Consider the following 25,673-nt stretch of genomic DNA (forward strand, 5'->3'; position numbering starts at 1 on the left):
AGCTGTTTTTTCCCTTATTAGTTGCATTTAATTGTTATAAGGCTTTAGCCTCTTTCAGTTTACTGTAGTCAAATGACCTTTTTCCTTCATGAGTTTTTAGTAGAAGTCAAGCCATTTGAAACTGTGGGGCATCCGAATGAACTAAAATTGTAGATCGAATTTTATTGTAAACAAACCAGTGCATAAACAAAGCAATTTAAAATGAGACTTTAAATAAATCTAAAGCAAAGGTACCAAGAAAAAAAGGGGGGAGGGGATGCTTTTCTCTGGACCAGCAGGACCCAGTGCAATTATGCTGAGTGGAGCATGAGGAAAAGTCAGGTGAATTCTTTTTCACTCTTTGTAGCTGGCAGGTTCAGAGGGACATGGTGGTCCTACATCAGTCTGTGAAAGGGTTGAGAATATCAAGTCAGACTTTAAAAACGACATTTTAGGCCTCTAAACGTGTTCTTTCCCAGCGGCCGTGGTTCCTGCCTCCGTGAGGCTTAGAGTCTGGAGTAGTGTTCCTCAACCTCGGTACTATTGACCTCTTGGGGCAGATTGTTCTTTCCTCGTGGGGGGCTGCCCTGTGTGTTGTAGGGTGTTGAGCAGCACCCCTGGCCTCCGCCCATTGGATGCAAATAGCATTCCCCATCCTCCCAACTGTAACAACCAATAATGTCCCTAGAGAATGCCAAATGTTCCCTTGGGGCGGGGAGGGGCAATCACCTCTGGTTGAGAACCACCGGTGTAAACGTGGACGTGGGAGTTTACCAAAGAATCACACACATGGAGCTGGTACCACATGCCCAGATGGGACAGATGGAAGGGAAGAGAAGTAGAGGGTATTTTCTAAGCATATTACAGGAGGATTTGACTCATGCTATGGGACCTGGGGAAGACTCCCTTAAGGAAGGCACATCTGAGAGCTGAGAGTGGAGATTAAGTGCATGGAAGTCAGGAGAAGGAGAGGGCAGGCCAAGAGACCAGAGGAGGGAGAAGGCCTGAAAGGAAGCCAGCGAGGCTGGGTCAAGGCACAGAGAATGAGGAGCAAGACAAGCAGTGCCAGGTTTAGCTGGAGTAGGAGTCCTCATAGGCCCAGATGAAAATTCTGGTCTTTATCCTAAGAGCACTCAAAAGCCACTGAAGAGATCTGAACCAGAGAATGACACAAGCAGGTCTGCTTTACAAAGATCCCTTGAGCTTCAGCTGAGCATAGAAGAACCCGGAGGAGCCAGGAGGGGCGGTGGGAGGCCTGTGAGGAAGTGCTGCAGACGGTCAGTTGCATGTAGACCAGCGGGAGTGCAAAAGAACAGCAGGTTCTAGAGTGAACAGTTAGAGGTCAAACTGAGAAGCCCGGTGATGTGCTGGACAAGGAGCGGCATGAGGAAGAGAGGGCCCGTGAGGACGACACTCAGGTTCTGAGTGTAGGAGGGGTGAGCGACCCTGGAGGAGATGAGCCAGGGACCACGGCTTGGTTCTGGTGTCTCCCAGGAGCCCACCTCAGCCAGACTCCCCAAGATCCCCAAGGACAAGGCAGCTCTGGAAAGCGGGATGGCTTTCCTGCTGGAGAAGCATGGGCCCTGCTTGAAGGAGCTGGCTGCTGGAGAGAAGAGATTGGTTTTGACAGGGAGGCCTCCTTTTGCTCTTCAACTGCCAAATCACGCAGCAGTCAGAGATTTGCTTTGTGTGACTGAGACAGGAAGGAAGAGATAAATTAATGAGGCATTCCCACTGCCCTGAAGAACCCCGGGAGGCATTGCACTGCCTGCCTCGCAAATGCCACCAGAGCAGGGACATCAAACAAAGAGTCTGAAGGGAGGCTTCCACAGAGGCGTAGTGGGGGCAAAATGACAGAGTGTGGACACTAGGTGGCGCTAATGTACCGTTTTAAAATACCCCAAGTTAAGTAAGTGGCTAACAGTTTCTCAAGACCACATGCAGGGGGTAAAGTGAGGAAAAGATGGACACTCCCATCTTTCCAAATGCCAATAACGAACCAAGTAGATCTCTATATTGGGAAGCTCCTATCTCTCACAACGATGACCACGTCAGATTTCCTGACGTCTACATCTTTTCTCACCTACCGTATAGTCTTATTTATCCCCCTTATTCTCAAGCCATCACTACTCCCCTGCTCCAATCAGTGGTGAGCTCTATGGAGAGGGATATATATCTCTAAGAGTTACATCAGAACCACATAAATAATTTTATCGCCCACACACGGATGTGACCATTCTTATTTATTTTTTGAAATTAAAATAGCTGTTTTTCTTTGCTGATTACAATGATTCATGTTAATGTTTTAAAAAAGAAACCCAAGTAGTACATAAAAAGTAAAATGAAAGTTTAAAAAAAATCACCCCAAATTCAAACACTCAGATATAACTATTATTAACTTTCTGGGGTATCAAAATCCAGGTATCTCTTCTTACACGTGTAAAAGCACATACACCCCATCCGATGTAAATGGAGTATGATGCATTGTGGCCCGGTAATTAAACTTTTTATTGTTTTTGTATTTTGCTCAGTACATCATGGAGATATTGTCTTGTCAACAAATGAAGCTTGGTATCACTGTTTTAAATGAAGGTACAGAATCCAACTGTCTCAAAGAACTAGAAAATACTGTTAAGCTCACAAAAAAGGCAGTTTGGCCTCTCTGTAATAGGACCACCCACCAGGGCAGGAATTCAGTAACTGAGGAGCCTCTGAAGAAGCACTCCTGCCCCGGACTGCACATCAGAGCGTCAGGCCAGGGGTCTGCAGGCTAAGAAGCCGGACCCAGGCCACAGGCCGGCAGGTGTAACAGAAATTTCTCTCTACTCTCATCTCCTACCACCACCTCCTTGAGAGGGAGGGGTTGCCTGGGCCAGATCTGGAGGAAGCGCCTGCAGAGGACTAGGAGAACCTAGAGCAGGGGTTGGCAAACTTTTCCTATAAAGGACCAGATTGTAAATACTGTTCGTTTTGTGAGCCATACAGCTAGTCTCTGTCACAAATAATCGACTCTGCCTTTGAAGCACAAAGGCAGGTTCAGGCGATGTATATACGAATGAGTGTGGCTATGCTTCAGTAAAACTTCATGGATACTACATGTCAATTTCATATGATATTCATGTGCTATTAAATATTCTACAGCTTCTGATTTTTTCCAGCTATTTAAAATATAAAAACCATTCCTAGTTTATGGAAGTATAAAAAGTGGTGGTGGTGGCTGAGCTGGGGACAGTGGTTTGCTGATCCCAGGCCTAGAAGGTAATGGGAGGCCAAACCTTATCTGAAACATGTTTAGCAACTACACGTATATCCTCAGCACTGCCCCTCAGCACCACCTCAGAGGCCCGCCCCTCCACAGAGCTGAGATCCATCTGAGCATGTAGCGCTGTGTAGAATTATATTATTGATTTCATTGACTATCTATAATAAATAATCTAACTCCCCCACTAGAAATGTAAGCTCCATGAGGTTGGCACCTTTTTCTGTCTTGCTTGTCACATTATCCTTGGTACTAAAACAGAACCTGGCAGAGTGGGCTCTCAATAAATATTGGCTAACAAAGGGCATGCTTGATAGATGGCCTAAATTCCGTATTCTCCTGGTCCACAGGTTCCGCACAATGTGATCACCCTCCAAGTTTCCAACTTTATGGCTTTCCTTTCTCCTCACTTACTCATCTCTGGCAGCCTCCACCCCAGCCTGCTAAAACCTGGCTTTAACAACACACCTTTCCGCAGAGGTCTCCTCTGTTCCCGAGGCCTCTGCTCCCCTCCTCCAAGTACCCATCACTATGTTCTCCTCGCCAGTCCATGTCTCTGTCCCTCTGACAGAGCTGTAAGACTTCCAAGGCAGGCACCAGGCCTCAAGTTTCACTGATGGAATGAGAGCAGGTATTTTGCTTAGTCAGGACCACTGATAAGGTTCCCTCTATAAAATTCGTGCCACACAATCCATTCCTGGGCTCACCTTCAGGACCCTCAAGTTCGTGTGAGGAGCCTGTCCTTGGCCTTTAACTCACACCTTCACTAAGGGGATATGTGCTAATCAGAAAAAGCATTTGGTCTCTGGTGGGGACAAAAATCCCAGCATGCTTGGCGGCTGCAGGAGGTGAGATGAACAGATGCCCTTCAAAGAACGTGAAAATAAGCAGAGAGCACACTAGTGTGCCTTGTGCTTCGAAGTTTTGCCTGTTCTTTTCAGTGATGGAAACCCTTCTTTCAAATAAAACCTCTCTCAAAATTCCAAATACAAAACAGACAAAAGCAGCACCATGGGATTTTATGGAACAGTTTGGAAAAGCTGGCATAAACAAAGAGGGGGCTTTGGAGCCAGACCCACATAGACACTTGAGTTCTTGTATGTAAAATGGGTGGCTAGAACCCAGCAATATTCTCCTCACATGACTGGGGCGAGAATAGCAGAGCACTGTGGCTAAACCAGAATACAGCTATAGGGACAAGGTTCTGGGCCCATATGGTGTTCTACAAATTGGTATATTTCACATATAAAGCTGGATTTTCAAATTGGGCCTGCACCCACACATGGCAGTGGTTACCCAAGAGCAGCAAATGAGCTTCAGACTAAACGTGTGTGCTCATATTTGCCTCAGTTCCTACCACTCCCTATTGCCTTTCCCCAGCTGGCTTCACCCACAGCCAAGTGAGTTTTCCATTAGACTAAACGAGCACCAGCAACATTGTCACAGGCACACTGGTGGTGCCCAACACCCACTGCAAACTGCACTGTTAGCCAAATACCGAGTCTGCCTGTCCTCTTCACACAACCTTCTGCACAAAACTGAAGCGTTTTAACCATGTAGGAAGCACCACACCCAGTTCTCTAAACAAATATCCCCTGCGAGGTGCTCCTGACATCAGCCTTCCCCTTCTCAGGGCCTGATTACATTCCCACTGGTGTCTGATTGCTTTTCACAGGCCTCTCGGGTGATGCTCGTGCCAGCCCTGAGAATTTCTACCTTCATTTTAAACCACCTTTAATTATGACCCCGGCCTTTGATAAATAATGAAGAGGCTTCTAGCAGAGCACCCAAGGTCCTCTGACTCTAAATCAATGTCAAGGATATTTTCTCAGTGGTTCCTCAAGCAAACGGTAGGTTCCCCCACCCAACCACAGTCTTCTCCATTTTCGGTGTTAAACTAACGTGATACGTTATGTGTGAAGTCAATGTAACTTCCAGGTGTCTTGAACTATTTAGAGTTGAAGGTCCCCCTCTGCACCTGCCTCCTCTGAGTTTCACACCAGAGGCAACAGGCCAATCATTGGTCAGGAGTCAGAGACAGCACTGCTCAAACACAGCAATTTGGTACCTAGTCACAATTGCAGAAATGTTTGTCAATGGAAATGAAACTGCTGCCTACTGAGGGTGGGAGGGGGGTTGGTGAGGGGATGCTCCCCCGCCCCCGCCAGGGACCTGCCTGGCAGGGAGAGAATGGGAGCGCTATCTCCTCTTACAGCAGAAGGAGCAACTCAAGTGGAACAGAGCCACAAGCCTTGCCTCAGACAGCTTAAATGCCTGTCATTTCTTTATCGCCCCAGCTCAGCTCAAGAATCCTTGAAAATGGAGTCCTTTAGGGGAAGTTTCCAAAGAAATGGCCTCAGGGAAGGATTTCTCTGTCCGAAGGGCTATATCAAAGAGGTCTAGGTAAACGTGAAATCCCCCAAAGCAGGCCGTGCAGGCCTTCAAACCCGGAATCTTGGCGCTCTGAGGTGTCACCTCCCCCAGCCCCTGAGACCTCATGAAAAGGAAACTGCGTGGGCAAAGGTGCCAGAACCAGGACGGAGATCAAAGCAAGACCCCATATTCAGCATTCTGGGGATTTACAACACCCCAGTGATATCCTGTTGGAGCTGCCAGCTGCCCAGGTCATGCCGTGGACGAGGCTCCGTGCATTCCTCTCAGATGATTCACACATGCAGAACTGAATCCCAGAAGCGGGTTCAATTATTCTCCACATTAAAGATGAGTGAGGACACGGGGGTCCAGAGAGACCAAGCCACTGGGCTGGGCCAAGGACAGAGTGGGTGGAGGGTCCAGAACTGGAACGCCACCTGTCACATTCTACACTGGAGGGGGTGAGGGCACAGGGGCTGGTCGTGTGTGTTCCACACACACACATCACATGTGTTTTTCTACCTGCAAGATAGTAATAAAGATGTCTGGAGGGTTAGTCAAAGTGCTTAAAAGGTGAAAACCACCCCATGCAGGCGCTGTGCAGCACTACCGCAGCCTCGGCTCCGTGAATTTTTTGGTGGGTTAACAATCCTCTGCATGCTCGTGAGCGCGTGCATGCGCGCGCGCGCGCACACACACACACGCGCACACACACACACTCTTCCTTCCCTCTTTCTCTTCCTTCTTGATCTTCTCTGTTCTCAATGACAGATGAGAGGGCGGGGTCTGGCAATTTCCACAGCAGCCTTCAACTCCTTCTAGGCCCTCGAAATTAAGACGTGCCTCGTCACCATTTCCCATCATCGGAAATGCAATCTAAGTTCATGGTCCCTTACGCCGTCATGGGATGCTGGAAATATATCTGGTGGTGCAGGGCGACCACCTCCAAGGCCTTTACACTGTGCCATTCTATACCGACATAAGAATGGTAACAAGTCCCATCTGATGAGCCTGGCTCTGGGCTGAGCTAGCACGTTTCTCAAATTATGCCATCAGATCCTCACTGTAATTCTGTGGGGCTGCTGACTCCATCATTACTTCTGTTTTAGAGACCAGGATCCAAGAGAGTCATTCATTCACTTACTTAGTACTCTGGAGTCAGACTATTACGGTTCTGGACATGCCAGCTGTGTCGTCTTGGGTAAATGCACGAAATGCTTAAGCACTTGCTGACTGATGTATAGGACATGTGCTATTAGGAGGAGCTATTGTTAAATATTTATTGAGCACCTGCTATGTGCCAGGATCCTGACCAAGAACTAACGATAAAAGTGAACAGAAGGGGACATCGGTTCTTGACCTCCTGGAGATTAACACACATGTGAAGTGATCCTTATCAATCAGTTTTCTGTATCTACAGGTTTTTTGTTTGTTTGTTTTACGATTCCACATATAAGAAAAACCATACAATATTTATCTATCTCTGTCTGCCTTATTTCACTTAGCATGATGGCCTTGAGGTCATCCAAGTTGTTGCAAAGGGCAAGATCTCTTTCTTTGTTTATGGCTGAACAATATGCCATTATATATATATGTACCATAATTTCTTTATCCATTCATCCATCAGTGGACACTTAGGTTGTTTCCGTACCTTGGCTATTATAAATAATGAACATGGGAATGCATCTGTGTTTTCGTTTCCTTCAGATAAACACCCAGAAGCGAAATTTCTGTATCACCTGGTCGTTCCACTTTTAATTTTTTGAGGAACTGCCATGCCGTTTTCCACAGTGGCTGTACCAATTTACATTCCCACCAGCAGTGCACAAGCATTCCCTTTTCTCCACAACCTCACGAACACTTGTTATTTGCTGTCTTTTGGTAACAGTCATTCTAAGAGGTATGAGGTGATAGCTTATTATGGTTTTAATTTGCATTTTGCTGATGATTAATGATGTTGAGCATCTTTCCACGTACCTGTTGGCTATATTATTCTAATATTTGGTCTCTGTCTCCTGTCCCTTTCACAGGGCTTCTAAATCCCTTGTAAATTCCTAAGTGATAAGAGCACTAAGGAGCATCTTTCTATGCAGGTGACTCTTGAACAGCTTCTGGGGTGCAGCTTGTCACTGGAAAGACCAAGCCATGATTAGAAGCCTGGAATTTTCAGCCCTGACCCCCTTTCTCAAAGTAGGGGAGAGAGGTTGGAAATAGAGTTAATAATTGATTATGCCTGTGTGCCCAAGCCTCCATAAAACTCCCAAAAGTATGGGGTTCAGAGAGCTTCCAATCTGGCTATTCATCTGTATCCTTTATCATATCCTTTAATGAACAGGTAATCATGTTTCCTTGAGTTTGGGGAGTCTAACAAATAAATCAAACCCAAGGAGGGGGTTGTGGGAACCTCTGATTCATAGCCAAGTCTGACAGAAGTTGTAGGTAGCCTGAGGACCTGCTACTTGCAGTTGACATCTGAACTAGGGGAGAAGTCTTGTGGGACCGAGCCCTTAACTGGTGAGATCTGGAGCTACCTCCATGAAGATACTGTTAGAACTCAGTTAAACTGCTGGGCACCCAGCTGGTGTCAGAGAATCGCTTGGTGGAGGAAAACCTCCACATATTTGGTGACCAAAAGTGTCAGAAGTAAAGTGTTCTGTGTGAAAAAAGGAGGAAAACACAAGAGATGGACAACTCGGTTTTTTTCCCCATCCAGGAGGGAAAACTATAAGTTTTTCTAATACACCTGTGGAGTTTTTTCTACACCACTCAGTGACATTCCTCCACTCCACGAACAAGCCCGATGTGCAATTGTATTTCTCAGCCAACAATTGAGTATTAGATGCTCTGGGTAGCAATTACCATGGGAAAGAGGAAGTCTGAAACTTTCTTATCCTGTCAGCTGTCTCTGCTGTGCATGTAACAGGGTCACATGCTCAAAATACAACAGCAGCAGCTAGTGTCTGGGAAGGCAGAAGTGAAAATTCAATTCTCTAGTCCTCAAAGTATGCGGTTTAGACTTTCCCACATTATGCTATTCCTGACCTCTCCTACCTCCTTAAAATTTTTTTTTTTTAAACATGATATCACTCTTCCTCTGAGAGCTAAGGATCATGGGAGCTGTCCATGTTTTGTGCAGAAAAAGCATTGCTTGGCTCAGCGCTAAGTGGGTGACAAAGTTCAGACTGGTGTATCTTCCCAGTCCCACTTGACAACAGCTGCTTGAACAGTGGGTGGAAGGCTGGATTCCACATACACCAGGGCCTTCTCTCCATTTAAACTTTAATGCTGTGATTTCCTGACCAAAAAAAAGCAAAGTGTACCTCCTTCTCTTACACTGAGCACAGCAACCCTTCCATGTGGCACCTTTTAACTTTAGCCTTCTCCCACTGCCTTGCTCCAGTCTGGGCTCCAACCGAAGGTGTAAAGCCAAGACCAGGCTACAGGTCAAGGGTGAGCGAATGCCCGTGCCCTTGTACTGAAGCTGGGTTTTCTCTGGCTGAGTACCCTATTCCCCACCACTGAGATGACATCGTGGCTACACTTATCATGAAGAAATATCCGGGTCACTTAAGAGTTCTACAGTTGCCCTCAGAAATTTGACACTGTTTTCTAAACACCATCTAAGACCTAAGATCTCATGAACTGTCTTTATAAGTAATCCCAATGGCCTTGCCAAGTGATCATCTAGTGATCCACACTGATGAGGTTAGCTGGGCTTTATTTAAATCATTGACTCTACACGATTATGATACAATAGGTCAGGGTGCCCTCATCTCTTTCAATTTGGTCCTTAAAATGATTTTTCTTTTAGAATTAGGTATTCCTGAGACTTGGTACCAACTATATTTAAAAGGGCTGTCCTGGCTCTTGCCTAACATTTACCTAATTAGCTTTGGCACCTGCCCCTCATTAATTCTGATTTGGGGTGAGGGGCTTTAGGTTGAGTTCCATTGTTTGGATTTCATCCTTGCTTCAACCCCCAGATGTGGCGTCTGATAAGGATGGCCCTCTAGGGTATGGTTCCACACCTGGGGACTGGCCTCAAACAGCTCCTCTTAGTCTTGGTCAAGAGGACTGGGAGGGAACAGGGGACCTGCCACTTGCATGGAGAGACCAGGTTATGAACAGGCAGCGCCCCTAGTGGGGATTCACATATGCGGCACTTGGGAGGACTGGGCAGCCTCGGCCTCTTGGCTGCCTCTGGCACGTGGGTCCATATGCTCAGAGGAGCCTGGGCTTCTGGCTTGCTGGTGAAGGTCGACAGTTTTAAATGTCTGGACATGCTTCCCTAAGAAGTCTCCTCTCTTCTGGGAAGGCTTTGCTGGTGCCAGCTCAGGAACACAGAAACCACCAGGCTCTAAGCACTTGCTGTATGTTAGCATTTAGTGTGGCAGCGCCTTCTCAACACAGGCACAGATTTGAATGGGATGGCTGAGACACTGACTTTAGTCCAAGCCAGTGCTTTGGAGTCCCAAAACCAGTCCAGGGAGGGCTCAGGAGTGAAGCCAGCAGCCACGATGGCCACTAGCTATGCTGAGAAGGAAAGAGGACAGGAGGACTTGAGAGGACTCAACACGGACTCCCAATTCAGCACCTTTACAGATGGTTTTTCAATCTCAGGCCTCAGGGGATGAGGAGGTGAGGCTGTTTCTTATGCCACGAGAAAGCCAAGGCTTCTGTCCAAGTTCCTTATAGCTAAAGAAAAACAACCTTAACTAATGGGTGCTTGTTTGCGAAATAATCAGCAGGAAGAATGGGGGAGATAAATAGTCTGTCTCCCAGCTATACTCCGCGATTCCAGATGCAGACACACACCTCGGAGCCTCGTGCTTCATGGGCTGTGAATGCTAGTTAGCTAGAGAAAAGGGGAACCGTGTCACTCTGGGGAAGAGAATGCTGCTGGCCTTTATTAATTTTCAGGTTGTTGTTCACAAGCATCACAGTGCCCACACAAATAAATACACTGTCAAGGAAGATTTTTCTAGAGAGCAAAGAAAAGCTGAAGCTGCAGGAAGGTGGCTAAGTCGGCCTTCGAGATCGAACTCTGCCTAACCCACTTGAACACACAGAAGATTAAGAAATTAGTATTATTTATAGATGGACGGCCCTTGGTGTCTGTTAAAAATATCAGTTCAACAGCTCTGCAGACACAAAGCGTTTCTGCCTGGGAGCATCCCGACGCCAGCGCCTGCAACGTTAAATGCCTCCATTCTCTACTTTCCAGTATGGGAGAGCACATATTCCATGGGGCAGAAAACCGTGCAATGGTTTGTTTGAAATGAATGCTTCCATCCAAGTGCGTTATGGTCACAGTGGAAGATGGCTTCCCACATCCTGGGAGCCTCTCTGATTTCAGGTACTGGGAGTGCCGTGGAATCCTAATCCAAATGCCTAGCTATGCTCCTCCCACAAGAGCACACAGCTTGGGCTAGATCATAAAGGCCCCAACCGTGCCAGCTCTTGTGATAAGAATCTTTTTACTCCTGGCCATGTGGCATGTGTGAGTTAGCTTAGTCTGTCCATCCATCCATCCATCCATCCATCCATCCATCCAGTCCAGTCCAGTCCAGTATTTACTGAGGTCCTAACAGTGAACACTGCACACTTTCTCCAACAATAACAACAAAAAGACAAAGAAGACAGTATCGCCCCTCCTGGAACTTATGTGGTAATGCGAGAGCTAGATATCAGAAAAAGAGAAATCATGCAAATGAATGTACGATCCCAACTGTGCCGAGTGCTATAGAAGAAAAAACTGATGTTTTGATACAAGTGGCCAGGCCATGGCGGCCAGGAAACTTCCCTGCAGAAGGGACCCTATGGCTGAGGACGGGGTGCTAAGGCGCAGAGGTAGGGCAAGGGCCTTCTGGGCAGAACAAAGAGCCTGTTGGGACAGGGGGGTGGCCAGTGGACTGAAGTACAGGATGCCAAGGGAAGTAAAGTGCAAGATGGGGCTGGGGAAGGGGACAGGACGTGTAGAACACTTTAAGAATACTGGATTTCACTGGCAAAGTTTCAACAATTTTAAAACAAGAAAAATCGCACTTCTAATAGGAAGACAGCATGGTCGCTTTATTCTGAAATGTGTTCTCCAGTGACTGCGTCACAAGTAACAGGTTGTTCTGAACAAACAAAGAAGCCACCGCTGACATATAGACGAGAATGCACTATTTGCAGAGTACTTTCCACGCTGAGGCTTTGTAGTATATTTTCCCTATACTGTCTCACTTAAAGGGCCACAAGCCAAGGACGGAGTTGTAATTACTATCTTCATTTTACAGACAAGAAAATCAAGACTTAGATATTTCTAGAATAAGGAAATGTAGGAGTAAATGGTTGACTTGGAATTTGAATTCAGGTTTGCTTGACTCCAAAATCTATATTCTTACCCAGTGCCTTATAATTGTCCATTCATTCATTCTTTCATTCAGTGAATAATGATTATTCAACTACAATGTCCTACGATGTTAGGCTCTGTTGATCTGTTGATTCAAAGATGCAGATCTTCAGCCTAGCGGGCCCCACTGTCCAGATCAAGTGGGTGCACTGGCCCCTCCAGGGACTGACCCTGTGATCAAGGCATCAGCAGCCTGTGCCCTGAACATTCAAGATAACCTGCCAAAAGCAAGCCAACCAAAGAACGACTGATTCCTTTTGGGAAGATAAACCCAATGTTTAAGAAGAGCACTCTATCCCCACAAGTACATTTAGTTGTAAAGCTCCTTCATTTGGAAAAGGAGAACTAAACCATGTTGTTCAAGACACCTGATGACATCTAAAACAAAGAGGCTACCACTTGTGCATTCATTGGAAGCTGGCAGTCCCTTTGAAAACTGAAAGAACAGTGCATCTGGACATAATAAGAGGATCTCGGTTCACATTCTCAGCTTTATCACTTCCTGGCTAAAAGGCTCTAGACGATCATTTGCTCTTTCCGAGTCTCAGAGCCTCCATCTGCTAACGAGAAACAACAGCACTGCATTTCTCTCTTTGCACACCCCCACTACCCTCCATCCAGTGTTAGTAAATCTCAGATGCTCTATTCCAAAATCTATCCCCAAGGATCGTCTCTACCTCCACCAAGATCACCTGCATTCAACCAGGGGCATCCTGCCTGGGATATTTCTATCAGCCTCCTATCAGTTTTGCAGATTCCACCCAGATCCTCTACAAACATTATTCACATAATAGTGATGGGTTAAAACATCTGTTCGCATCATTCTGTAGCCCTGCTTAAGTCCCTCCCCATGCTTCCCTTTGCTGTTAAGAACACAATCTTTCCCAGACTTCACCATTGCCTAACCTCTCCCTGCTGGTCCCGAGGCCTCAGGGCCTTTGCAAATGACCTCTCCCTCTAAGTACTTTGCAGGGCTGGCTCCTTATTACCACCTGCCCTAGCCACGGTAGATCTCTTTCCCACTGTCTCTCCACACTCTACCACTCTTAGCACACTACCTGATTTGATCTCAGACCAAGACTGAAGCTCTATCAATGACTGACTTGTTTCTTTTTTCTCTCCACTTAAATGTAAGCTCATGATGAAGAAGTCTTCTCCCTTGTCCCAAACCTTCATTTCTAGTGGCTAGAAGTTGTTCATCATAAATGCGCAACAAATATTTGATAAATGGAAAGTAAATCCTGACAGAGGTGCTTTGAGGATTAGATAAAACAAACATGAAAGGAAGAGGCTAACACAGCATCTGGTACACAAAATCCCTTACGTAGCCTTTTTAACCATAGGTGCTTCAGGCATAACTCCTTCGAGTCAATAAATTCTTCAGTGGAGAATGAAGCTGCTGTCTGACAGATGTAAAGAAATTCATGGGCTACAAAACATGAATCCAAATAGGTAATGTCACATAAGTGTCCACAAAATATCAACTTTATGCCAATCAAAGGCAACTGACACCAATTCTATATCTTTACACACAATTATAGTAATCTTGGGATGTCTGAGCATATAAAAATGTTTGATATAGTTATGGCATAACCTTCAAAATTTTTCAAAAGTATGAGGAACCCAAAATTTGGAAAGTCTTAAAAACTGCCCTACTTTTTGCCTTCTTTCTTAATCACTCCCAAGTTTAAAAACTACTAACTAAATGACAGTTATTTTTAAAAGTAGGAGGTTAAAAACACTCCACGGGAGCTGCATTAAAGATTTGTTTTCCCTAGCACTTTTCTGTGTTGAAAGTTTCTGGAAGTAACAAGATAACTTATTGGAACAGTTTCTGGAGGAGAGCTGCCTACAAAGGAATTAAGTGCTCCTATCAGAGCTTCTTTTAATAAGATAAAATAACACAAGCTCATTAGTCTGGTGAGTGGAAATGATTAAACTGAAAATAGAACAACATTAATATTTTCTCCAAAAATAGCAGAAAACCGCGATTTCAATGTCAAACTCTTTTCAAAAGCAATCATGGATTTTCTTCTTTGTTTGCTAATTTCGGTGGAAAATGTAATGCTCTTTCTCAATGTATGCTGATTTAAAATAGGCTAGTTACTTAGTCATTTTCACACAGTGGTATATGTCCTTAAAAACTGCTCTTAACCAAAACAGGAATTGAAAATGTAGCTAAAAAAGGGATTCCTCTATCAGCAGAAGCAAAGATCATTCTCCGAAAAACACGGCATTAGCTTAGGAGACTGGGAGGTACACGGGCAGCCCGTGTCCTCTCCATCTCCTTTGCTTTCATTACATTATACGGTGTCACTTTAATTAAGCCATCAAATCAAATTATCAGATCAAGTGGTTTTGATTCCACTGTGATTTAAACAGGTTTCGTTAAATTAATAAACCATATGTTTCATGTTGTTGGAAGGAAAGTTATTTTTCTCCATTCACTGTTCCAAAAGTCTTCACAATAGACAGTATTCAGCACTTAATCACTGCATGCTCTTCCATGTGCCGGGATATGTTGCAGAATAACTAAAATGACAGCCCATTAAATCCTAAAGTCTGTCCAAGTTATTTACTGACAAAGGGCAGACCGGCGAACTGGATGCCCCTTGAACAATCCACCAAGCCTAAATACTGTTTCCATTTACTGGAACTAAAGCTTTATACTTTTTATGGATGACATCCATTATAAGTCCTTCTTCAGCAACAATACAATATTAAGATGACTTTTCCCCCCTTTTCTTTGGTGTCTCACATGGCCATTTGTCTCATTCTTGGCACTGAAAGGCTAGATTCTGTTTCCTCTATTCCAGTACATCCAATCATCCTGACAGAGGGCAGGATTGGGGCGCATTAACTCAGGCATACCCCACAGTGCTGCTCAATGATCACAGATGGGGGGATGAGGGAGGTGGGGTGCTATATTCAGTCAGCTTATTGAGACTCTGCTTACACCGCTGGTGTAAGAGATGACCAGGTGTTAAGGTGAATTGGTAATTGGCTGTTTACACAGTTAACAAACCTCTAATTGGTCCTAGAGTCTTGTAGTGGAATGGAAGAGCAGGATCAACCAATGGACACTTTCCCGGTCATGGGCACTACAATATTTAAGACAAAATATTTACCTAAAAGCCAAGTCTAAGATTCGGTTGGAGTCATACATTAGAGCAGGTCAATAAACTATGATATCTAGGCCAAATCTAGCATGTTGTCTATTTTTGTAAACAGAGTGCTTTATTTCTACATCCAGTCATTTATATATTGTCTATGGCTGCCTTCTATAGTAGCAGAGCTGAGTAGTTGCAACAGAGACCATATGACTTTCTGGTATTTAAACAAAGATGTTTACTGATTTCTGTCCTAATTAATTAATTAATTAGTCTTTCTTTCTTCTGTTTCAGTAGCCCAATAAAAGCATAGCTCCGTCCTCAACTTCATAGCATAGAAAGCTTCCAATAATGATCAGGGAAAATGCCAATCGAACAGGATTGACCCTTTTTGAATTACCCGAGAATTACAAAATACCGTCCTTTTCTTTTTGAAATATTTTTTGCAGAAGACTGACAGGAAAGAACTCTTACTGTATTGGCTTTTAATTGCTTAGATCGCTAATCTAAGCCTTCCAGCTGCCTGATTGCTAGCCTGTGTGGTTGACTTTTGGCCTACAGTGTCCTAGAATTACCTGAGTTTTCATGGGGAAAAAAAGGAGCATTTGCTGATGTGGACCATGGTTTTATGGCATGTGCACTTAAAAACAAATAGGGGCATCATTAGTCATTAGGAAAATCAAAGCCACAAAGAGATACTACTTCACACCCACTAGGATGGCTAAAATAAAAAAGACTTATAACAAATGTCGGTGAGAGTGTGGAGAAATGTAAACTGGTGTAGCTGTTTTTGGAAAATAGTTCCGCAGTTTTTCAAAACTGTAAATGAAGAGTTACAATATGACTCAGCAATTCTACTCCTAAGTTTATATCGGAGAGAACTGAAAACTATGTCCACACAAAAGCTCGAATATTAATGCTCACAGCAGCACTGTTTGTAACAACCAAAATGTGAAAAGAAAAGAAAAAAAAAACTCAAATGTCTGTCTATCGACTGATAAATGGATAAACAAAATGTGCTTCAATGGTATATTATTTGGTCATAAAATGAAATGAAATTCTGATATATGCTTGAATATGGATAAACCTTGAACATATAATGCTAAGTGAAAGAAGCCAGAGACAAAAAGCCATATATTGCAGGATTCTATTTATATGAAATATCCAGGCATATCCACAGAGACAGAAAGGACATTAGTGCTTGCCTAGGGCTGGAGAGGTGCTGGGGAGCGGGGCGCAGGAAGGAGAACAGGAGGGACTGACTGCTAAGGGGTATGGAGTTTCTTTGGGGGGGGGTGATAAAAAACAGTCTGAAAGTAGACAGTAGCGACGCTTGCACAACTGTGCGAACATACTGAAAAACATCGAATTGTACACTTTAAAAGAATGAACTTTATAGTATGTGAATTAAATCTCAATAAAGCTGTTATTAAAAAGTAAGACAAATAGAAATACTATTCAGCAAAAAATGAATGAGTCACTGATATTTACCACGGCATGGATAAATTTTAAAATCCTAACACCACGGGAAAGATAAAAGCAGACCAGAAGTTGCCTGGAGTTGAGGACAGGAGAAAAAATTGGCTACAAATGGGCGTGAAGGATATTTCTGGGGTAATGAAAATGTTCTAAACTAGGTTGTGGTGAAGACTGCAAACCTATACTTTACTAAAAAATTATTGAATTGTACATTTATAATAGCTGAATTTTATGGTATGTAAATCATGCCTTTAAAAAAAGCTGTAAAAAAATAGGAACTTTCATACACTGCCAGCAGAAGTATATAGTGGTGCATACGACTACTTGGGAAACTGTTTAGCAGTTATCTAGCCAAATCTGAACACGTATGTGTATGCTAGGTCGCAGTCTTTTTACTCCTTGGTACATACCCTATGGAGGTGTGTCCATATGCTCATTAAAAGTCATGTTCAGAAATTTTCATAATCATTTAAATGTGAAACTACTCCACATATTCATGTATACTGAGATGGATAAATTCAGGTATAGTCACACAATGTAATACAGCAATAAAAATGAACTGTAACTACATGTGATAGCATAGATGACTTTCAAAACTGGTGTAGAGCAAAAAAAAATCATGACACAAAAAAAGGATATCCTGGATGATTCCATTTATATGAAACTTACCAGCAGGCAAAGCTAACTCAAGGTGATGGTTACTCTTGGAAACAGATGGTGACTAGGAAGGGGGAGATAGAGGTGCTCCTGGGAAGCTGGTGATGTTAGCTTCTTGCCCTGGGTGTTTATTCCTCAGGTGTGTTCAGTTTGTGGGAATTCATCAATTTTTATACATCTTATGTGTGTACTTTTCTGTATGTTACACTCAAATACTATGTTTAAAAAAGAAATAGATCTGTATCTACATTTCTCTCTGCCTCCAGAAAGATCACAAAATTTTTCATATTCATACATCTTAGGAGTCAGCAATGGACATGGTGAGAAACCTTGTAGAATTAAGAACTGACTTTCTATATTTAAGGATGGGTCTGGGGCTAGCTCAAACTCAGAAAAAGCCCTTTCAATGGATGCTCTTGCCCACTTTGACAATTTAATGCAACGAAAACCATCATCTTCACTAACGTTGCTGGGTAGTGATGGCCACACACTCCCTTGGCATAGCTGTATCTTCAGCCTGCTTTTTGGAAAAGAACTTTGTAAATGTCATAACTTCAGCAGTTTTAAGCTACCAGATCTTGCACGCACTTGTGATATAAATTTCTCACCCCTGACATGTCCTCTACATTTACCTCTCAAAAAATAGCCAAACCCTAAGAGTCCTCTTTTTCTCAAGCAAGTTCTCTTGGGAAAAAGTTTTCAAGTTCAATTGTTTTCTTTATTTTTAGCTTGGTCAACAACAACAACAACAAAAAAATTAGACCAAGTGCCAGTCCAACCCTAAGATATTTTTCAGGTTTGTGTGCTTTTTAAGTCTCTCATTGTTTCAAGCTGACAAATGACGTCCTTGACAAAGTGTCAGCCCCAAATTACTTGAATCTCAAGTGTTCTTGATGGAACCTGGCCAGACTAGCTTCTCCTCACTATCCTCAAACAAAATCACATAGACAGGAAGGAAATGATCACATTCTTAAACTCCCTTTCCTCTTCTTTTAGCTCCTTTTAAGATACATGAACCTGGAAAACGGACTCGTTCTTATCATCAAAGTGCACACCAACACAGTTATTTGTGGAACAGAACCTCATTCCCCTGTTCTTACAAAGGTCATATGCCAGTAACCTGGTGACCCTTTTTACTGGGGATGGGGAGACTTTTGAAGCAAAACCTCCCCAAATAACTCATCATACTGAAAATAGCACAGTCTAATTCCAGTGTCAATAAATGGCACAGCTCTACCCATATTACCCAAGTCTGCAGTTTTGAAGCAGGTGAGCACTGGCTTGGGCAAGATCCATGTCTTCACATCCAGAGAAAATGCCTTCTTATTCTTTCCACCCTTCCAAATCCTTGGACTTTGATCAGCCTTATTCCTCTAAGCATTTCCCAAGTTCTAAGCCACAATTATGACAAATCACAGGGCTCAAAAGGAGGTTTGCCAGGGTAGAATCAGACTTTCTAGTTTCCTGGGAGAGAAATTCATGTTCATTTCACACGAGAAAGTAGAAATAGAAAAGATTAAGATGCCTGAAATTATAAATTTATGTTTATCAGATATGGGAATTAAACCATCAAATAATAGTTTTAAAAGGTCATGTGATGTCTAATGGGGGTGGAAAGCTGGAAGTGGAGTTCTTGCCTGGTGTGGATGTTAGGAAGAATGCTGAAGACTGGGGTGCTGAGAGCAAGTCCAAGGTCCTGCTGTCTGAGCTTAGAGACAAACTCCTGATCTCAACAGGAAGCAGCCAATAAGTAAGACACCCCAAAGCTTTCCTCAGATATGAATTAACTAGAGGTAGCATTACAAGGTAAAGAGTCAGAGAGAATGACTGATATATTACTAATGAAAAAGACAATTTTGAACATATCTATTTAAGTGAAGTATTCCCACATCTGCTTCTATACATCTTCCAGACAAGTCTCTTTCAGCAGAGGAACATATGCTCTTAACATCATTCTAATTCTTGGCTGGTTTTGAACATCTTTTAATTTAAAGTAATTTATGACAAAGAATCTTCCTTAGGGCGAGGGCACTTAATCCAAATATACCTTTAGAGGCTTCTGTCCCCAGTGGGTTTTCTAAGAAGTCCGTCATGTCATGGTTCCAGGCGTCACGGACGGCGGACTTGGACACCACCCTGTCATTCAGATCCTGCTGTGGTCGAAAGTTATTTCTCAGATATTCCAATGACTTGACGTGGTCTTGTTGCTCCGTGGTGAAGATAGAATAAAAAGCCTCGAGCTGAACAGAGAACCAGAGAGGGGAGACAAAAAGAATATCAATTAGAAAAGCAATGTGGTCCAAAGTGGGTAGGGGTGTCAAGAACACAGAATGGTAGGAAGTGCCTGATGCCAAATCTGACAAACCCAGCAGGACACAGCCTGCCTGTCAGAATCACTGCCAGTGGGCTACTCTGGCTGAAGTTTCCGACCTGCCAAGCAACCAGGCCAACACTTCATTTGCGGATGTAAAGAAATCTTTCAGTTTGTGTCTCACACAGGAGTCCAGTCTTTCTGCAGTTCCCAACCCTTTTCGGCAAGACCTTTTCTATTATGGGAAGGAGCACAGAGTTACGGTGAAACTGGTAGGTCCTGGAGCCAGACTGCTTGGGTGAGAATTCTAGCTGTATGGCACAACCACTCGGTGACCTTGAGAAAGTTGCTTAACTTCTCTGAGCCTCAAAATTTCCTCAATAAAATGGTGATAATTATAACAGCATCTTTGTGTCAATATTAAATGAAATAATCTGTGTACAGTACTTAAAACAGTTATGGCACAAAAGAGCACAATAAATATTAGTGGTTTACTTTGTACTAAACATCTTCTTACATACTAGGTATCCAGTAGAGCAAAGTTGCTAAGCCACAAAGTTGTTAAATGTGTGGCCTGCACGTTAAACTGCCGAAGGTCAATATTTACCACATGGGTAATCATAGTCAAACTAGTTGAGCTTTCTGACTCAAGTTTCCTCATCTGTAAAACAGATGTGATACTAGTACCTATCTTATCAGGTTGTGGAAAAGATTAAAATCAACGTAAATCACTTAGTAGTTTAAGGAAGTGCTTAGTAAAGATTAGTGGGTACCAGCATCATTATTTAAAAAACATTTTCCAGGAAATTGCTGACCAAACATTCATGAACGAGCATAGAAAATAATTCAGAATGCTAGGGTAATATTTTTATTATTAAATAGGATTCCCCTTGGCCCTCAACATTCTGCTCATGAAAATAGGTCGTTCTATTATACAAGGAATGGAGCAGGGGCTGGGTGGGAGAGGTTTGTTTTCAGTGGACCACAAATTTATTTTTTATGCCGAAGAAATAGATTGTAATCTAAAATTCGCAGCCACCAAAAATACTAACCCCATGATGTGGGGGAAGAAAATGGAACGAAGAAGAGAGAAACCAAATGAACGCTTCCTGGCCCATCTGGCTACTCGAATGCTGAATCAGAATGCAGAAGAGAATGACAAGCTGGAATGGTGGCAGAAAGATGCTTCCCCAGTAGGCACCGAGTAGCTAGCTGCCTTAGACTTCAGGACCAGAAGGTGACTAACACTAATGCAGAAAATAAACAAGAGAATTTCTACCTAGGTTTCTGGATGGCCATCTTTAACCCTAGAATTAACCCCAGTGTTTCTCCAACTGCCTCAGAGAATGAGGCAGAAAAAGACCTGCTTCCAGTCTGAATCTCCCTCTTCTTGCATTAGAAAGCAGTGAATACATAAATAAAATACGTAGTGATTTTAGCCAAGAAAAATCATTTAAGTATATGGATTTACCTATCATTACACCTCCCTTCCAATTCTCCTGCACATGTAAAGTGGTAATAAACCGTGAAACCTTTTCTGCTTTTTCATCAAGGTAATAAAACCAGATGGTCTCTCAACCAGCCTAAAAGCAAAAGTAGACCATTATTCCCATGTTGCTCCAATTCTCTACTATTCACATACTTTTCTTCTAACAACTCATATTGTTGCTGTTTAGAATGAGCCTTTTTTCCCATTCTTCCTTCTGATGTTCCTTATTTATAGTGAAGGAGGAAAAGCAATAGAAGCAGAAAACATTTTTTAAATTGGGTGGTTTACTCTCTAAAAGTGACCCACTCAGATGAAGATAATCAATGGCGTTGAAAAGAAAAAATCACCTCAGCCGAGCACGATGTAATCACTTGATAGAACTACCAAAATCTGTACTGAATGCATCCAAAAATGAGAGGAGGTTTCAGATTTTCTTAGAAAGTAACTTCTTAAAATTACATGAAAAGAATTAAAAAGACCCTCTGCAGACAGTCTAGGGAAAGACCTACCAAAATGATTAAAGGAACACAGAATAAATCCTGTGTAGAAAGGTGAAAGAATGTGGAACTGTTTGGCCTGAAGAAAAGACAAGTAAGGAGTAATTTGATTAAAGGCCCTTGTATGTGGAAGATGCTGACCAGCTCTTCTCCATGTCCAGAGAAGGCCAAATAAAAGGAAATTGGTTTAAATTAAAGCCTTAGAGACGTGAGTTGAATAAGAGGTGGAATACCTTAGCTTTCAGAGTGATTTAAAAAAAAAAAAATAGACTGGGCTGCCATACATACAGCAAGTTAGAAAGGAAATTTTCTGAATAGACAGCCATCTGTCATGAAATAGTTTAATCTCTGAGATGCCACGAAAGGACAGACTGGGAGACTGTCTCAGCAATGATTCTAAGGTTTGTTTATTCTCTAGAAGACTTGCTTCTTTCCCAAAATAGCGTTTAGATTCTCCTAAAAAGTTTATTTCTGATGCCTCTGGAAAGAATTAGTCATATAATTGTAAAAAAAAAAAAAAAAAAAAGACACGTTCTGAATTTAACACAAAAAAGCTTTGGCTTAAATTGCTCTTACAGCTTAATGACACACTATGGCTTAAAAGCTCGGCCGCTTCCTGATCATTAACTCAACTTGCCAAAGATTTTGAAGGAAGGATGTGATAGTTCTGACTGAACTAATGACCTGAATGATATTATATTGTCAACTGGATCATACCTTTGCTTGACAGTCACACAAAAGAGGAAAAAGAGGACAAGTTTAGCAGATTTAGCAAATGTACTTTGGTAGGCTGGCAGTATTCGCTAAAACCCTGTCATTCCTCTAAGTTGAACAAAAATTGCCAGCGGCCTCTCTCCTTGGTAACCAGCATGCTTGGCCACTGAGTGGAAACCTCCATGATCCCTGGATTGGCAAGGGGAGTCGACATTTTCATTTTGGCAGGTAAGCAGTGATCATCTGGGCCAAAGATCTATTGAAACAGAGGTCCTTTCCTTATCAGCAGTTTTGCTTTTTGCAGTTTTTGTTACAAGTGGTCAAATGTAGTCTGAAAACACTAAATAAAAAATTCCAGTAATAAACAATTTAGAAGTCTTAACTTGTGCATAGTTCTGAGTAGCGGGATGAAATATTGTGCCATCCTACTCTGTCCCGCCTGGGATATGACTCATTCCTTCGTCCAGCCTCTCCACGCTAAATACTCTCCCTACTCATTAGTCACTTAGTAAGAGTCATATTTATCAGATTGACTATCCCACTACTGTAGTGCTTGTGTTCAAGTCTCCCTCATTTTATTTAATAATGGCCCCAAAGTGTTAAGAGCAGTCATGCTGGCAATTTGGATAAGCCATAAAGTGCTTCCTTTAAGTGAAAAGGTATGTATATGCAGGATAAAACATGGTATATGTAGGGATTGGTACTATCTGGTTTCGGGTATCCACCAGGGGTCTTGGAACATATCTTCCGCAGGTAAGGGCAGAATACTATATATCATTACACAGATACTTCAGGTTGTCCCTTGATCCTTACCTTGCTTTGTAACTATACTCACTAAAAGTGAAACTGACCATCACCTGGGCCTTCACTGTTTTGATTTCAAGGGATGCCATTGACAGAGGCCACAATGAGAAGGTGCTTCTTAAACTTATACAATGCAGTAACCCCACATAACGCTAGAGCTCTCAAACAAACCATACAAGGCTGTTTTTTTGGGCTTCTGACCAGCTTAATCTGTTCAGCTCTTCCAGATCTGGTTAACAGTCACACAGTGATCCTTTTCCAATATATAGGAGATCATGTCATGCCTCTGCCTCTCTTCAATACCTTCCTAAGACCTCTCATCCTCACTGTGGGACCCTAGTGATCTGGCCTGCACCTAATTCTCTAACTTCAGAACTCTAACTCTTGCTACCTGGGTTCAAATCACTATTATTAATCCCTACTTGCTAAATATGTAATATTGATCAAAGAATTTAAAGTTTCTGTGCTTTGGTTTTCTTATTTGTATAATGGAAATAATATTACCAACCTCACGTGGTTTGTGTTACTATTAAATGAGTTGCTACATATATATAATATGTTTGGCATAATTCCTGGCCAATAATAGTACTTATTGAGTACACAGTAGTACTCAATAAGTACTATTATTGTTACTCTTACTATTGTTATTATTTTATGAGGAATGTGGTAACCATGACTGTTCTCTAAGCTTCCATCTGCTTCTCCTTTCTCTTCTTCCTCATAATGTATATTTATCAAATCCATTACATACTTTCTTATGTACTTTACAAACATTATTTTGGTTTCTAACTTATTTTTAGTTTAAAATAACATTAAAGTAACATTATTATGTCATTAACACTAGCAGTTAATATTTATTGAGTGTTTATTACATGCAAAGCATTATGCTAAGAGAGTTATGTGCATTCTCTTACTTAATCCTCACAGAAATCCCATAAGGTTGGTGGTATTATCATATCATAATTATTTCTGATTGATGAGGAAATTGGGCTTAAAGACATTAAATAACTTCCCCAAAATCACACAGGAACCAAGAAGTACAGTAAAGGTTAGAAAGCTACATCTGCATGATTCTCTTTTCCATGTTCTCAGCCACTTCATGCAAAAGATATATAACAGGTCCTCAGCATTATTCACTGAAAGAGTAACACTGCAGTGGAGAAACTGACTGTGGTGATAGTAAAAGTCCCCAAACAATTCCTTTTAACTAATCCCCAAAGTGATCGTTCATGCAGGGGATCCACTATGGAAACATAGATCTACTTGCACTTTCTGCATTCTGGAAAGAAACCGCCTACGGTCCAACACGAAAGTAACTGGGAACCATGAACAAGATGGCAGGTGTGAGGAGAAAATGCTGTCCACCTCACAAACCTGCACTTTTATCCACCTCATTCTTTTCCAGAGTCAGATAATAAACACACTTGAATTTATCTTTACTTTAATGTAACTAATGAAGTCTTTATCATTTTAGTAAAAATAAATGAAAGTTTTTATTTCTATAATATTAAATTGACTTTTTAACTTTTGAAGTGAACATGTAGAACATTTTTCTTTTATCCCTGCTTGGGGAGTCGTAATTGCATTTTAACTGGTGCTGTTTCAAGAACAATTTTAACCTTGAATTGCAAATGTGTTAGCTGGAAGTGTATATAAATCATTTCAACTTAGTTTTTATTATAAAAATATTTCAGAGTATAATTAGTTTTTAATCTGTTGGTTCGAATCAAAGGAAAGCCAAAATCTATTCATGCTATTCGTGTGCAGCAAGAGTTCTCGTCCACAAGACGTGGTGAGAGGACCACTGTGGCTGAGGGGGAGAATGAGAGAAAAATCAAAAGTAATATTATTATGAACCATTAAAAGGCTGATGTGCATGGTATTTTATAAAAGGGGTGCATAATGGCAATTAAATGATGCTGGAGTCCATTATAAACATAATGAAAAACTCCAGTGTAAGCATTAGGAACTGAAATGTTCCACCTAAGGTCAAGGAGACACCTTGGCTTCACTACACACCTGCGAGGTGAACAGGGGCAGGTAGGGGACGGGGTAGGCGCTGTGTTGCTGTCTCTATTAAACAAGACAATAATGACAAAATATTAAATTCACGATAGCTCAGAGCATCCAAGGTTTTACTTACTGCAACGTGGCTGCAAAAACAGAAACAAAACCCCAGAACAGCTCACTAACTACAGGGCCATGTCCCCCTTTGTAGCTACAGACAGTTGTTCACAAAAGCGATTACAGAAAGACCTTCTACAGAAAGGAAAGGCTCTAACCCTAATTAACAAAGAAAGCTTTCTGGTGTGGGTTAATAATGACACCTTCACCCACCATCTAAAAAACCTTTATTCACATGCACTGCGCATTATGTAGTGCTGAAATAAAGACTTTGCAAATTAAGCGATCCATTAGTTGTTGTGGTCTTGAGATAAACGTGAGAGCTGCAACGGCCAGTAGCCACCTGTAACTATTCCACCAGAAATGTGGCTAACCCTACCCTAACACGCTGAAATAATAATTTGGAAAAATTGGGCTAAATAAAATACAGTAAAATTAATTTCACCTGCCTCTCTTTACATTTTCATTATGGTTACTAGT

General features: G+C 42.3%; 1 protein-coding gene across 4 annotated transcripts in view; it reads right to left on the minus strand.

Moving 5' to 3' along the window:
• PTPRG (protein tyrosine phosphatase receptor type G) overlaps window positions 1-25,673 on the minus strand; it is a 630,255-nt gene that overhangs the window by 100,436 nt on the left and 504,146 nt on the right. For all 4 annotated transcript variants that reach the window (XM_036220040.1, XM_036220041.1, XM_016150164.2 and 1 more), the window contains exon 8: window positions 19,302-19,494. In XM_036220040.1, the coding sequence (XP_036075933.1) occupies window positions 19,302-19,494 (193 nt within the window). The remainder of the gene's footprint in view (window positions 1-19,301; window positions 19,495-25,673) is intronic.

The sequence above is a fragment of the Rousettus aegyptiacus genome, unplaced genomic scaffold, assembly GCF_014176215.1.
Source record: "Rousettus aegyptiacus isolate mRouAeg1 unplaced genomic scaffold, mRouAeg1.p scaffold_m13_p_4, whole genome shotgun sequence".
Taxonomy (NCBI): domain Eukaryota; kingdom Metazoa; phylum Chordata; class Mammalia; order Chiroptera; family Pteropodidae; genus Rousettus; species Rousettus aegyptiacus.